A 15,389-nucleotide genomic window follows, 5' to 3' on the forward strand; every position below is an offset into this window, starting at 1 on the left:
ATTCCTGAGGACTTAAGTTTCTGAGCTAGACTACATGTGCTCTCTCTTTTTTTTAATTTGTGGAACTTCTAGTAGTTACACTGTTGTTTTGCTTATTTATTTTTTGGTTGAGCACAGGCTTTCTAGTTGCGGCCAGGTTTGGTGGGGACTGGAGGAGGAGGGAGAGCGTGCAGCTAGTCTCCAGTTGCTGTGTGTAGGTTTTTCTCATTGCAGTGGCTTCTCCTGCTGCGGAGCAGGCTTTGGTGCACGAGCCTAGCTGCCCTGCAGCATGTGGTGGAATCTTCCCGAATCAGGGATCAAACCTGTGTCCCCTGCATCGGCAAGCAGATTCTTAACCACTGGACCACCACGGAAGTCCATAGTTCCACCTCTTACTAGTTGAGTTTCCAGCACGGTACAGAAATTACTGAGCCTCAAACTCCTCTTTAGCAAGTAGGGAAAACTTTAGCACCAAGGATTCGGGACTGCTGTGAGCTCCACACGAGTAAATCTGTGGCTGGCACAGACTTTATCACCACTACCATTCAATCTCATCAAGCAACTGTGGATTAGAATCTGGCATCTCATGTCCACGTCCCTGCAGGAAGAATGTGCTGCTTAGCAGTGTGCGCCTGAGCCAGCAGATGGTTTTACTGCTCACCATGTCAATTGCTCTATCTGGGTCTTTTTGATGAGAATCAGCTTTCCTGAGACCAATCACTTCCAGGATCTGACCAGACCAAGCTAAGTGTCTGTACCTGCACAAAACTGCCAAGATGATACCACACTGGGAGGCTCCTTGAAGAGGGAACTGACTACCCTTGCACATTTCAATATATAATAACAATCCTGCTGGATCCTAACTGTGCTGTTGCTGCCAGTGTCAGTGATAAAAATGCATGTGTTAAAAATGCATAATCTATATATATTCTTGGAGGAGGAAATGGCAACCCACTCCAGTATTCTTGCCTGGAGAATTCTACGGACAGAGGAGCCTGGTGGGCTATAGTCCATGGGGTTGCAAAGAAGTCAGACACAGCTGAAGAGACTTAACAACATACATATTCTGTTCAGCTATACAGAGATGGCTAGTTAGGAATAAAATCAGCGAGAAAAAATAAAAAGAAATGTGACTATTTCCCTCAGAGTACAGTTATAGACCATCCATATATTTAGGTTTAGATAAAATTCATGGCTTCACATTGGAAGCAATATTAGACACTGAGAAATATCAATAACCTCAGATATGCAGATGACACCACCCTTATGGCAGAAAGTGAAGAGGAACTCAAAAGCCTCTTGATGAAAGTGAAAGTGGAGAGTGAAAAAGTTGGCTTAAAGCTCAACATTCAGAAAACGAAGATCACGGCATCCGGTCCCACCACTTCATGGGACCAGATGGGGAAACAGTGTAAACAGTGTCAGACTTCATTTTTCTGGGCTCCAAAATCACTACAGACGGTGACTGCATCCATGAAATTAAAAGACGCTTACTCCTTGGAAGGAAAGTTATGACCAACCTAGACAGCATATTCAAAAGCAGAGACATTACTTTGCCAACAAAGGTTCGTCTAGTCAAGGCTATGGTTTTTCCTGTGGTCATGTATGGATGTGAGAGTTGGGACTGTGAAGAAGGCTGAGCGCCGAAGAATTGATGCTTTTGATCTGTGGTGTTGGAGAAGACTCTTGAGAGTCCCTTGGACTGCAAGGAGATCCAACCAGTCCATTCTGAAGGAGATCAGCCCTGGGATTTCTTTGGAAGGAATGATGCTAAAGCTGAAACTCCAGTACTTTGGCCACCTCATGTGAAGAGTTGACTCATTGGAAAAGACTCTGATGCTGGGAGGGATTGGGGGCAGGAGGAGAAGGGGACGACAGAGGATGAGATGGCTGGATGGCATCACTGACTCGATGGACTTGAGTCTCAGTGAACTCCGGGAGATGGTGATGGACAGGGAGGCCTGGCGTGCTGCAATTCATGGGGTCGCAAAGAACTGGATACGACTGAGCGACTGATTTGATCTGATCTGATGGAGCTTCTTCCACATGAAAGATAGAAGTCAGAGAAGATCTATGCTATAAACACATTTATCCAAGCTAATTTCAGGAGTAGTGAGAATTTTTTAAAACACTAAGTATCAAATATATGAAAAGGTCTTTTTAAAAAGTTACCTCTAATCTACCTAAAGCTCTTAATTTAAATTACAACTGCAATGACTTTTCCCTCAGTTTTTCCAAAGACTTAAGAGATGTAATCAAAAAAGACACATGCTGACTTCTCCCTAAATGGAACCAAAACTTATTCAAAAATGTATATTAAGATAACATAAATAATGTAAAACCTGTGATCTAATTTTAAAAAGTAACATTTAAGTTACTGCAGAAGATACATGCAAATACAGAAAATGATAATAATGGGCTGAGAGACAGAAAATTATTCAGAGAATGTATATTATGCTTAGAATTTTTTAATGCCATCAATGGCCTGCCCATTGGGGAACGATGACATTGAAGTTCATAGGTTAAAATACTTCATAAATGAGCTAGAGATAGAATAAAAGGTGTAATTTCTTTCTTTCTTCCTTTTTTAAAATTAATTTATTTGGCTGCTCTGGGTCTTAGTTGCAGCATGCGGGATCTTTAGTTGTGGCATGTGAGATCTTAGTTCCCCGACCAGGGATCAAACTCCAGCCTCCTGCACTGGGAGCATGGAGTCCTAGCCACTGAACCACTAGTCCTTAGAAGATGTAATTTCTACAGGATGATGGTGACTGACACCAGGTTGGGCACATAGGTGGTATTCAATAATTCCTGGATAACTGGGCAAATTATATCAACACAACTGGCTAACAATTGCTATGGGCAGATAATCAACAAATAGTTGTCCAGAGTCAAGACACAATACTGAATATCATCTTTATCAGCATAAATTAGGAGTAATTATTAGTAACAACAGAATGGTTCCAAATAGGAAAAGGAGTACGTCAAGGCTGTATATTGTTATCCTGCTTATTTAACTTATATGCAGAGTACATCATGAGAAACGCTGGGCTGGAAGAAACACTAGCTGGAATCAAGACTGCTGGGAGAAATATCAATAATCTCAGATATGCAGATGACACCACCCTTATGGCAGAAAGTGAAGAGGAACTCAAAAGCCTCTTGATGAAAGTGACAGTGGAGAGTGAAAAAGTAGGCTTAAAGCTCAACATTCAGAAAACGAAGATCATGGCATCTGGTCCCATCACTTCATGGGACCAGATGGGGAAACAGTGGAAACAGTGTCAGACTTCATTTTTCTGGGCTCCAAAATCACTGCAGATGGTGATTGCATCCATGAAATTAAAAGACGCTTACTCCTTGGAAGGAAAGTTATGACCAACCTAGACAGCATATTCAAAAGCAGAGACATTACTTTGCCAACAAAGGTTCGTCTAGTCAAGGCTATGGTTTTTCCAGTGGTCATGTATGGATGTGAGAGGTGGACTGTGAAGAAGGCTGAGCGCTCAAGAATTGATGCTTTTGAACTGTGGTGTTGGAGAAGACTCTTGAGAGTCCCTTGGACTGCAAGGAGATCCAATCAGTCTATTCTAAAGGAGATCAGTCCTGTGTGTTCTTTGGAAGGAATGATGCTAAAGCCGAAACTCCAGTACTTTGGCCACCCCATGTGAAGAGTTGACTCATTGGAAAAGACTCTGATGCTGGGAGGGATTGGGGGCAGGAGGAGAAGGGGACGACAGAGGATAAAATGGCTGGATGGCATCACTGACTCGATGGACGTGAGTCTCAGTGAACTCTGGGAGTTGGTGATGGACAGGGAGGCCTGGCGTGCTGCGAGGCATGGGGTCGCAAAGAGTAGGACACGACTGAGCAACTGAACTGAACTGACTAGTTTTTAGAATGGAAAATACAAGAAAAGAAAATAGAAGTTGAAATTCTGGGATAAGTGCAATATATGAAACTAAATTTATCTAGAAATCATATATTTTAATGACTATATTGATTTCTGTATTCTAAACAATTCCCTGAAAGTCAGTATTATCTGAAGTTAGTTTTATCCTAAGATTTTCTTTTTTTTTCACCTAACAAATTTTCTGGAGCTCTCTGTCATAATAATCTCATCTTTATGTCCATCCAGGTCATTTTTACACATGGAATTCCAAAAGCAGATTTTCCCATTATTAGCTCTCAATCGAGAAAATGCATTATTTTTGAGGTAGCTATTCTTATAAACAGGTGTCCCAGAGTTCAACCTTGGACCTTCTTTATTTTTTTCTGCATACTATTGCCTAGCTCTAATTACTAGTGATTAGTTAAACTGATCTGAAATAGATAAACATAAATTTACTTATACAGCATCAACTTGAGTCTTTTAATCAACACCTCAAAAGACTTTAATTTCCTGAGAAAATAGTAAAAAGACCAGACATGCAAGTTAGCAATCTTCCTTATATATGTGCTCAACTGTTGTTGACTCAAAAAAAAATTTAACTGTATCATAGATCTTTGTCCAAAATATAGGAATATATTTTAAAAATGCCACAAGCTCATAATTCAGCTAATATTTACATATTTTAGAAGCTGATTTCCTCTCACTAGCTTTTAATATAGTTGAATATTAAAATGATTCATATGTTAAGGCAGGGGGGAAAAATCACACTTACATCAATTTTAACAGTACATATTTATATAACCAAAGTAAGTCCTGGAGTTTTAAAAGAAAGAAGATAGAATTCATTAAGAAGTAGATATATTTAGAAATAATCTAGATGCTTGATGAACTATTTTCTGGAGACATTCATCATGAAACAATCAGAAATATCCCGGAAACACCAAAGAAATGAAACATATCAAAAACTTTTATTTCAACTGATTAAACTTGAGAAACATACAACATAATATAAAAACACAGTGAAATTAACTTCATGAATATAAATTCTCCTCTAAGATTCAGAACCTTAAAAAACACTGTTCTGTGTACTTTTAAGATAGCAATTAAAAATGTACTTACCGGATATTAAAGGTAATTCTGTAAGAAGAAAGAACATTCAGTTGGAATGTTAGGATTTGGGATTCACCTCAGTACATGGGTAGGTGAGAATGAATAAAGAGGGAAGGTGGGATAAAAATGCAGGTGGTATCTCAAACCAACTAGAGGTGTACTGATTTAATATAGAAGATGAACTTAATCCTTGCTTTCTGGGGAAGAAATGGTTCTGTATCATGACTACTAAAATGACATGTACTATGATAATGATGTATTTGCAAGGCAGGGGATAAATATAAGTGGAAATCACCACTGCTTTCCCTACAAGCCTTTACCTTTTCACAGGTTCTGTCTGCACCAGGGCAGCATCTAACATGGCTTTCATCCATAACTCCATTTCTTTTCCTGTGTCAGTGCAGAAATAATAGGTCCGCATGTTCGGATGGGCAGCCTGATCGAAAACGACATGATTGTTTTAAATAGAAATATGGCACCTATAAAAGTAAAAGAAAGAAAGAAAGTTCAGTGGCTCCCTACACAGACCATTACTATCAAATTTCAAAGAAAGTGGACTTGTCTTACTGAGTTGGCCAAATGTTGGGTTTCCGATGTTATGGAAAAACATGAATGAACTTTTTTGGCCAACCCAATACATATAGATATAGAAATAAGGGACTTCAGAAAAACACTATTCAATATTGAAAAAATATACATATCTTACATTTTTTTCTCCTATCTTTATCATTTTTCATTTTCTTAAAAAAAAAAAAAAGTTTAAAGGAAGGGAAGGTAGGAGGAGAAGGAGGTAAGAAAAAAAGCACCTGGCTATCCCTGTTCCATGGACACACCCCAAGCAATTTCTATTTACAGTTCACATCTCTCTGTTCAAGAATGTTTCACAGCAAACAGCAACTAAAGTCACTAATTGCATTTCCCTCCTGTGGCAGCAATTCCTTCAGCCCTTAAAAGTTGCTGCTCTCAAAGCAGTTTGGCTAATCATTATAGACACCTATACACAAACATAAAAGATTCATAAATGACCCCAAATGGCACTGCCCTTTAGGTTTTCTTCTCAAGTATCAGAGTAAAATACAAATGCTCTAGGTTTGAGGAAGAAGCCCTATATCACCATTAAGTGGTTTAACCTGCCTCCACCCACAGAAGCAGATGGAAAACAATGTCATGGAGGCCCTGCTGAGGGACAGCTCCCCAGTGCAAGGACTGAGCGCTCGGCTCAGCCCTGGGCCAGCAAGGCAAGGACGGACAGCAGCAGTAGCTGCCTGTTGAGCAGAAAACCAAGGCAAGTTAATACAACATTGTAAATCAACTAGACTTTAATAAAAAATTTTTTTAAAAAGAAAACAAAGGCCAAGGTGGGAGAAACATTCTTTTTGCCTCCTAGTTTATTTATTATTTTTAGTTTTTTGGCTGTGCTGGGTCTTCGTTGCTGCACACTGGCTTTCTCAAGTTGTGGCGAGCAGGGACTTCTCACTGCAACGGCTTTTCTTGTTGCAGAGCATGGGCTCTAGGGTGCACCAGCTTCAGTGGCGCATGGGTTTAGCTGCTTCGTGGCACATGCAATCTTCCTGGACCAGGGATCGAACCCATGTCCCCTGCATTGGCAGGCAGATTCTTAGCCACTGTACCACCAGTTAAGTCCTGAACCATTCTTAATTTCCACTTAAAAATGCCTGAGACAGACTTCCCTGGTGGTACAATAGATTAGAATTTGCCTGACAATCCCTGGTCTAGCAAGATTCCACATACCTGGGGGCAATCAAGCCCATGCAGCACAACTGCTCTAGAGCCCACACTCTGCAACAAGAGAAGCCATCACAATGAGAAGCCCACGCACCAGAACTAGAAGTAAACCCTGCTTGCTGCAAATAGAGAAAGCCCACATAGAAACCAAGATCCAGTGCAGTCAAAAATAAGTAAGTAAATAAAATAAATTTTAAAAAGCCTGTGACAACTCCCCAGTAGACACTGAAAGACAAGGATAAATAAACACAAGTTATTTCAGCACAGAATGAGGCAAAAGAGTTAGTCTAAACAGATGCAAGGAGAAGACCTGGAGCAACAGACTTTACTCTGAGATCCTGACTGTCTGCTTTATCTACAGCGTCAAATTAGCTTCTTGGAAACCTTTTTCAGAATCAAGATGTAAATAAATTGAATCAATACACTGAGAAAATCAACTTACAGAACCAACAAATACCATTTGACTGTGGAAGGGATATAAAATTGTATACGGAAACCATGAGAAAGAATCAGCTCAAAAAAAAAAAAACACAAAACAAAAAAAGAATCAGCTCAAGTGCTATATACTGTTAAAGTGATTAAAACCACCAGAGTCTCTAGACTAGACTAAGGGGTGTTTTGGAGAGATGGATAAAGACCCACTGCCCATATCTGTGATGAGTGGAAGGAATGCTGGGCTGGCACTCAGAAGTTCCAGCTGTGGCCAGGGCTCAAGACACTAACAAACCACACCCAAGCTTGCAATCTGTCAAATGGGAATATGATGGCAAAGTTCCCGATTTAGCTTTTAAGTTCCACAGTATTGTTCAGCAATTGTCTCTACTTCCTACTTACCACTGTGAAAACAGCAGGATCAACGCCAACAGACTTAGTAGTAAACATGGCTCATAAATTCAGAGAAAACAACATCGTGGAGGAGAGAATTTGAAAACAGAAATCATCATTCTTGTTACAGATAAAATACAATCAAAATTAAACTAAATAATTACAGAGACAATATACTCATACACGGTCACTTTTATTGCTATTTTAACATCATATTTATTGATATTAAAAAAAAATCTATATATATATAGAGTCAAAGACCTGAGCAAAATATCCTGTCTACTACAAATTCAATAAACATTTGCTAAGTTGATGAGCAAACAAAAGAATTTAAACCAGTGCCCCAGTAACTAACTGTCAGTATCAGAGAGTTTGGCATTGTACTTTAACAAGTTATTATTTTGACTTATTGGTATTAAATGTTGTTGTAACATACGGAAATGGGTAGCTTATGCCTTCATAACCAGTGGTCTTTGTTCGGATATAACCTTATGGTTGAAGCCACCCACAACCCTCCCACCACTCTGCCTTTCCCAGTCTTTTCTCTGTAATTATAAATGCAACATGTTAACTGGCCAAAATTGTAGCTCAGCTGCAGTCCTGACTATTCTTTAAAAGTGGACAGGAATTACAGAGTGACTCAATTTTATAATGGTACACACATTTTCATTGTTAAATAACAGCATACGTTACCTTTATATTCTTCTTTTTCTTAAAATGAAATTTTTACATTAAACCCCTCAAGAGTTCTAAATTTAAAACTGACTTAAAAAAATAGGTGACTTCCGAAATTTATGTCAGCCATCATCATAAAGCAAAGAATGCAGCATAGTTTTTGAGAACAATAGCAACAAAATAACCAACTTAGCATTAAACTACTCCAATACTTTGGCCACCTCATGCAAAAAGTTGACTCACTGGAAAAGACTCTGATGCTGGGAGGGACTGGGGGCAAGAGGAGAAGGGGACGACAGAGGATGAGATGGCTGGATGGCATCACCAACTCGATGGACATGAGTTTGGGTGAACTCCGGGAGTTGGTGATGGACAGGGAGGCCTGGCATGCTGCGATTCATGGGGTCACAAAGAGTTGGACATGACTGAGTGACTGAACTGAACTGAACTAGCATTAAAGCGGCTTCTTATTTGAGGGTGTTCTACTAGCACATCATAGATGGGTGAGTATTATTAGTTAAGGGAAGCGAGCTCCGGTCTGCTTAGATTTAATAATAGATTTAATGTTTCCTCTTCAATAGGCTCTCAAAACTATCTGATATTCATGATGTACTTAGATCTAAGAGCACCTTTGCAAATCTTCTCTAAAATCATGAGTGCACATGTATGAGGTTAAAAAACACATTATCCCCAAGTTTATTATGAAAAAATTCAAATATACAGTAACTTTTAAAGAACAATACAATGATCACCAGGATAGTACAGTTATATCTATCAATTATTAGCATTTTAACATATTTGCTATATCTAGCACAGTGGTCCCTGACCTTTTTGGCACCAGGGACCAGTTTCATGGAAGACAATTATTCCATGAACCCAGGGAGGGATGGTTTCAGGATGATTCTCATAAGGAGCCCGCAACCTAGATCCCTTGCATGCGCAGTTCACAGAAGGGTTCAAGCTCCTATGAGAATCTAATGGCTCTGCTGATCTGACTGGAGCTGGAGCTCAGGCAGTAATACAAGCAATAGGGAGGGGCTGTAAATAAGGTGAAGCTTCACTTGCTTGCCTGCCTCTCACCGTGGGGCTGGGTGGCCTGGTTCCTAACATGTCTGTGGCCCGGGGGTTGGGGACCCCTGATCTAGAACCACTTGAAAGGAGGCACGAAAGACACCTGGCCCTTTAATACTTCAGCATGTACTTCTTACTAATTAAAGGGACACTCTTCTCCTCGACCCTAAGACCGCTATTATATTTCAAATATTAAAAATGACTGTAACTAAAATGTCTTTTTGTGATAATCCACAGTCAATATCCATTTCTTAACCAATGCAACATTCAAATTCAGAAAAAAAAAAGTATGACTATGTCCTTACCTTAAAAGCATATTTGCGGTTAATGTGATCCTCTGAGGTAAGCAGAGCTATCTGAAAACTGGGCAACAGTATGCTTCCCAGAATACCCTCTTCTTTCTCATCTGAGAGGTAATTGAACATCTGATTAGAATTTCCAGTGTTCTCATGAAGCAGAATAAATTTTCTCAAAACTTATTTTGACAAAACCAAAAGACTTTCATATATAAATTTGTATAATTCATTCATGTATTATATTGTAAGGTTTTAAGGGAAAACATTAAATAATGGAGTATATATATACTGCTTTACTTTCAACAAAATTCCCTGTCTTAAGCAAATCAGAACTTGGCCCACGTCAGAACAAGGTCAATTAGACATAAAAATGGCAAACCTTTGGCATATAGACTGCATTCTACAAAGTCCTCTGGCATGTGATTCACTGAAACTACATAAGCGTGTAAATGGTGACACTGAAAATTTACAAAATGAATCCACCCATGTTTCCCATAGGATTTAAACAGGCAACCATTTTAAAGCCCAGATAGGCATGGCTCTCTCATCACAACCTTCAGACTTTGTTCCATGTCTTATCAATGAAGCCTTTCTTGACTGCTTTATTTTGAAGTGCTTCCATCCTGATCTGTCCCAGAACCTTCTCTTCTCTTTCTGGAGCTCTACCACAATGACCCTTAACATGTGCCCCAATACCTCTGAAACCCTGTATGTTTTATTTTTTACTTATCATCTTCCTCTCCCCGACTAGAATGTAAACTCCACAAAGACACTTAGAACAATAGTAGATGCTCAAACATTTTTGAATACATGAATATATACACATAAAAATATCTTTTAAACTATACTTGAAATATTATATGCTTCTTAAACATGTATCCTTGAAGGGTTGTTTTTACCAGTCACTATGATACACAATAAAGTTAAGAGAATAAATCACAGACCTACAAGGCAAGCACATAAAATATACCTAGGAAAATGTCAAAACATTCATTCTCGAACAGTATAGATTCACATTATTAACTTGCTGCTTGGGGGCAGAGATGTCTATGAAACTTGAAATATATAGTACATTGTTAGAGACCCGTAAGACAGGTTAATAAAGCTATGCATTAGGCTGGTGAACTCAGCAATGAGAAAAATCATAAATTAGAAATAAATCTTTTTATTATGCTTGCCATGTTTTTATTATTATTATTATAAACTTAACAAGGGATTTCACTTATTTTCCCCTCATTTCTAGAATATATGTTGAAACTTCCAAAAGAAAAAAGTCACATTAGAGGTTAATTTCTGTAACTCTTCTCATAACACTGGAACAAAATTTTGCTTTTATTATATTCATTAGTTCTCTAATATAAGACAGAATGAACAAAAGTGTAGATTTATTCTGAAAGGGAAAAAGGGGGGGGCAGAAAGCAGACAACAATTATAAAGAATGACAACTTAAAAGAATGAGTCACATTCTAATTTTAAATCCAATTTTATGTTTATATAAAACATATAATCAGAAACAGGTCATGAAATCATCTTTATTAAAAAAATCATTTTTTATCAAATAATAAATTTTTCTATGTTGTATAACTGGAAAATTGACTTTCCTAAAGTTATTTCAGAATATGCAGAGGTAATAAGCATAGAGTGACTTCACCAATTATCATGGACTGTTTCCCAGTTGGATTCTAAGTAGCGGTAAGATCTTGCCAAGCTACCGGATGCTGGGTATCTCAGTGTCATCTATCATAAAACTGAAGAAAACAGGACTTGCCACAAAGGAACATGCTGTGAGGGTTAAATGAGTTAACAGACATAATGACTGCAATGAGGCACTCAGCCCATGCTACAAGTTCAGTAACAACTGCCATTATTATTATATAAAACTGAAGGCATATAAAATCTTCATCAAATGACTATCCAAAGTCATATGCTACATTACTTATATGTTCTTGAAAGTGAAAGTGTTAGTCTCCCAGCTGTGTCTGACTCTTTGCAGACCCAAGGACTACAGCGCACCAGGCTCCACTGTCCATGGTATTCTCCAGGTACGGATACTGAAGTGGGCAGCTGTTCCCTTCTCCAGGGGATCTTCTCCACCCAGAGACTGAACCCAGGTCTCTTGCAGTGCAGGCAGATTTTTCTACCATCTGAGCCACCAGGGAAGCCCTAAATGTTCTTAATCAAGGCATTTTTTTTAGTTCTCTACCTAGGTAACTGTCTTAGTTTCAATCACACAGAGGGCCTTGTACTCTGGTCAAGCCAAGGGAAGGTACTTGATGTTTGTAGAAAGAATGAACTCCTTGTCGGGGACTGGGGGTCAGCCAGGTGTTTCCCAGACTGCAGGGAAGCCTAACTCCTCCTTCTGCCCTGTCCTACTTCCCTTCCTCCCCAGCCCCAGGTCCTGATACCAAGACCACTCCCTAGTAAGCCTCTTGCACACTGATCTCCATCTCAAGGCTTGCTTCCTCAGGAACACAACCTGGGACAGGAGCCATAAGAATCCCAACACCTTAGTGGATTCAAAGGACATTTTAGACCCACCGTTTCTTCTGCTTCAAAGAAGTTTGAGAACGACATAAGACATACATACAATTACAGTTTCGTGTTTAATACAGGAGTTTAAATTTACTAGAATGACAAACAAATGTCTTTTGTGCCTTGATCTACTTTTTAGCCTTTCCTCTTGCTAGGTTTTCAGGTACCTTTACTCCTTAAGCTCTGTGTGTTATTTTACAAATATGCCATGCTCACTCATGCTGTGTATGTACTAAGCAAGTCATTTGTCTCTAGATCAACCTTTCCTGACCCCTTCCTTGTACAGGCCTGGTCAACAGTCATCAACACAACTGAATACTACAACATTCTTTCTCAGACTCCTTCAGCTAATCTGTGAGCTCCATAAGGAGAGGAGTCTATATTGTTAATTTCTGCATCTTACCACCTATTAAGATGTCTGGTGCATCAAAAGAGCTCACTGCTGGCTACCACCCTACTCTGAAGCCACCATCATTTCTACACAATGTTTCCTTCCTTCTACTTTATAACCTGTTTCCTAACAGCAGCTTGGGGCTTCCCTGATAGCTCAGTTGGTAAAGAATCTGCCTGCAATGAAGGAGACCCTGGTTCAATTCCTCGGTCAGCAAGATCCCCCGGAGAAGGGATAAATTACCCACTCCAGTATCCTTTGGCTTCTTTTGTGGCTCAGCTGGTAAAGAATCTGCCTGAAATACAGGAGACCTGGGTTTGATCCCTGGGTTGGGAAGATCCCCTTGAGAAGGGAAACGGCTATCCACTCTACTATTCTGGCCTGGAAAATTCCATGGACTGTATAGTTCATGGGACTGCAAAGAGTCGGACACAACTAAGAGACTTTCACTTTCTCTTCAACAGCAGCTTGAGTGAGCTTTTCGAAAATGTAAATTAAAGCACATTCCTCTTGTGACTAAAAATATACTGTCGCTTCCTTGTGGCATTTTGGGCAGAATCTAAACTCCAATAGCATCCTACATGGATCCTACATCCACTTCTTCCATCTATCTCTTTCCCTAGTGCTAACCCTAGAGCTTGGGTTACTGCTTTCTTCCTGCTCCTTCAATATGCCCAACACTTTTCTACCACAAGGCCTTTGAACTACTGTCCCTCCTGTCTGGGATACTCTGCTTCACTCTGGCTCCTCCTTGTCACTGGTATCTTGGTACCTAAACCGTCTGCTCAGAGTACTGATCCAAACAGGCTCCTGCCCCGTGACCTTCTTTTGTATCATGACCTTCTTCTCCTAAAAGCACTTAACCGTGGTCTTGTTTATTTATCTGAGTGGATCCACTGTCTCCCTGACCTCTGGAGATTGCAAGCTTTATGGAAGCTTTCTTTCACTGCTATTTTAATAATACCTGGAATGAACCAGGTCTTGCTCAATAAATATTTGCTGAGTGAATTATATCCCATGTTAAGTTTCATCAATAGACTGACTACAGAACAGAGCAATTTCCGTGCTTTATCACAGTGTTCACAAAATGCCCGGTGTTTTGTAAAGAACAGTGAGAACCTGGGCTTCCATCTGGTATTGGATGCTATTCTATTGTAAAAAAAAAAAAAAAGCAGCAAAGCTCTTATTCTCTCACTGTATTATTTTCCATATCTGTAAAACACAGACTGATCTGTTAAAAATTTCTGACAGCACACTCTCAATGTTAAGAGTATTAGATGCTTGGACAGATAGAGAAGAAATGAATGGGGCTGCTGTATTCAATGCACGAGGGAAGACGAGATTAGGAATTTTCTAGCGGTGTAATGGTTAGGACTCTGTGCTTTCACTGCTCCGGGCCCGGAGTTTGATCCCTGGTCAGGGAACTAAGACCCTACAAGCCCCATGGTGTGGCCAAGAAAAAAAAGAGAAGATTAGATTTGGGTGGGGCAGAAACTTGTGGTTAGGACAAGTGCCTGGGTGCAAATCCTGGCTCCTGAGACTTGCTAGGGGAGACCTCAGGTCAGCTACTGGACCTTGCTGCCCTTAGTTTCCTCCTGTGTGACTGTGCAGAATAAGATCTGCCACCTTATCAGGTGGCTGTGTTGGGAAGATCCCCCAGAGCAGGGAACGGCTGTGCACTCCAGTATTCTTGCCTGGAGAATTCCACAGACAGAGGAGCCTTGAGGGCTACTATCCACGGGGTCACAAAGAGTTGCACACAACTGAGTGACTAACACTTTCACGTTCAGCTGGCTGTGAGGAAGAGATGCAGTAGGTCATAATGTTATGTGCTTAGCAAATGGTTAACAGTCTAAAAATTGCAAGTTATTAGGATCTTTTCACTAAAATCTGAGTTTTCATTCAAAATCTAACATTTCCTGTTGATAAAGTAGCAAAAGTGTAGTATCATATGCTTCTTTCCAACCATCTGAAGAACAAGAGGTGAGTGAAGTGATATTTCTTTCTTTTCTATATTTTCTTCTTTTTCATATTCCTCCTGTCTAGGGAAACTGCACTATAATTAATAGATGTATTGAATGTAACACACATATGTTTAAAAATAATATGGAATCTCATACTCAAAATGGCTTTGGAATTCACCTTTATTTTTTTCAAATTACATTAAAAGTTATTTTAATAAAAGTGATGAGTAGCAAGGATACTTCCATAAGCAATAATAATATCAAATGGCAAAGAATTTAGTGTTCTTTCTGTTGCAAATTAACATTAAGAAATTTTTTATGTGAGAAGCAGCATTTTCTTGTTCTTAAAGTTCTAAATTTAGTCTATAAAACATACTGAAAAAAAGAAAGAAAAGTACAAATTATAAGCTTGGGAATAATGTATGAGTTACAAACACTGACTTTCTGAAAGACTGGGAAAACCTTTAAAGAAAATTTTAAGTCTTGCACTTAACTAAAGATAATACCACAATTGCAGCCCAACCAATACCTCTACGCCAAACATGAAATTTTATAGGTTTGGTTAATTCTGACTCAGCAGTATTTCTCAACCTCGGTATTCAGTGAGGGGAAAAAAAAGATGAATACAATTCTAGTAATTTCAAATTTTGAAGGTCAATTTGCATATGTTGCTTTGATAGGTGACCACAGAATTCTGTCCCACCTTTTTTGGGGGGACAATCACAAAGTAAATTTAAAAACTGCTAATAGGCTCTAAAATCCTACTGTATTTTGTGGTATGTAAATTGGTAACTATATACTGACTGATTCCAACCAGATTCTAAAGTACGGAAGAAGGGCTGACTGTCCAGATTCATGATTTTACACTGTAGCTGAAGCAGATTTCTAGGGCCACACGGCATATGCAT

General features: G+C 39.3%; 1 protein-coding gene and 1 long non-coding RNA gene across 21 annotated transcripts in view; one reads left to right on the forward strand and one right to left on the reverse strand.

The window, feature by feature from the left end:
* Window positions 1–15,389, reverse strand: part of PLEKHA5 (pleckstrin homology domain containing A5) — a 260,287-nt gene that overhangs the window by 83,312 nt on the left and 161,586 nt on the right. For all 20 annotated transcript variants that reach the window (XM_070790011.1, XM_070789999.1, XM_070790013.1 and 17 more), the window contains 2 exons: window positions 9,604–9,704; window positions 5,302–5,417 (listed from right to left, as the gene is read on the reverse strand). In XM_070790011.1, the coding sequence (XP_070646112.1) occupies window positions 5,302–5,417; window positions 9,604–9,704 (217 nt within the window). The remainder of the gene's footprint in view (window positions 1–5,301; window positions 5,418–9,603; window positions 9,705–15,389) is intronic.
* Window positions 1–15,389, forward strand: part of LOC139183188 (uncharacterized) — a 28,890-nt gene that overhangs the window by 2,972 nt on the left and 10,529 nt on the right. The gene's annotated exons all lie outside the window — the stretch shown is intronic.

Source organism: Bos indicus, chromosome 5, assembly GCF_029378745.1.
Source record: "Bos indicus isolate NIAB-ARS_2022 breed Sahiwal x Tharparkar chromosome 5, NIAB-ARS_B.indTharparkar_mat_pri_1.0, whole genome shotgun sequence".
Classification (NCBI taxonomy): Eukaryota; Metazoa; Chordata; class Mammalia; order Artiodactyla; family Bovidae; genus Bos; species Bos indicus.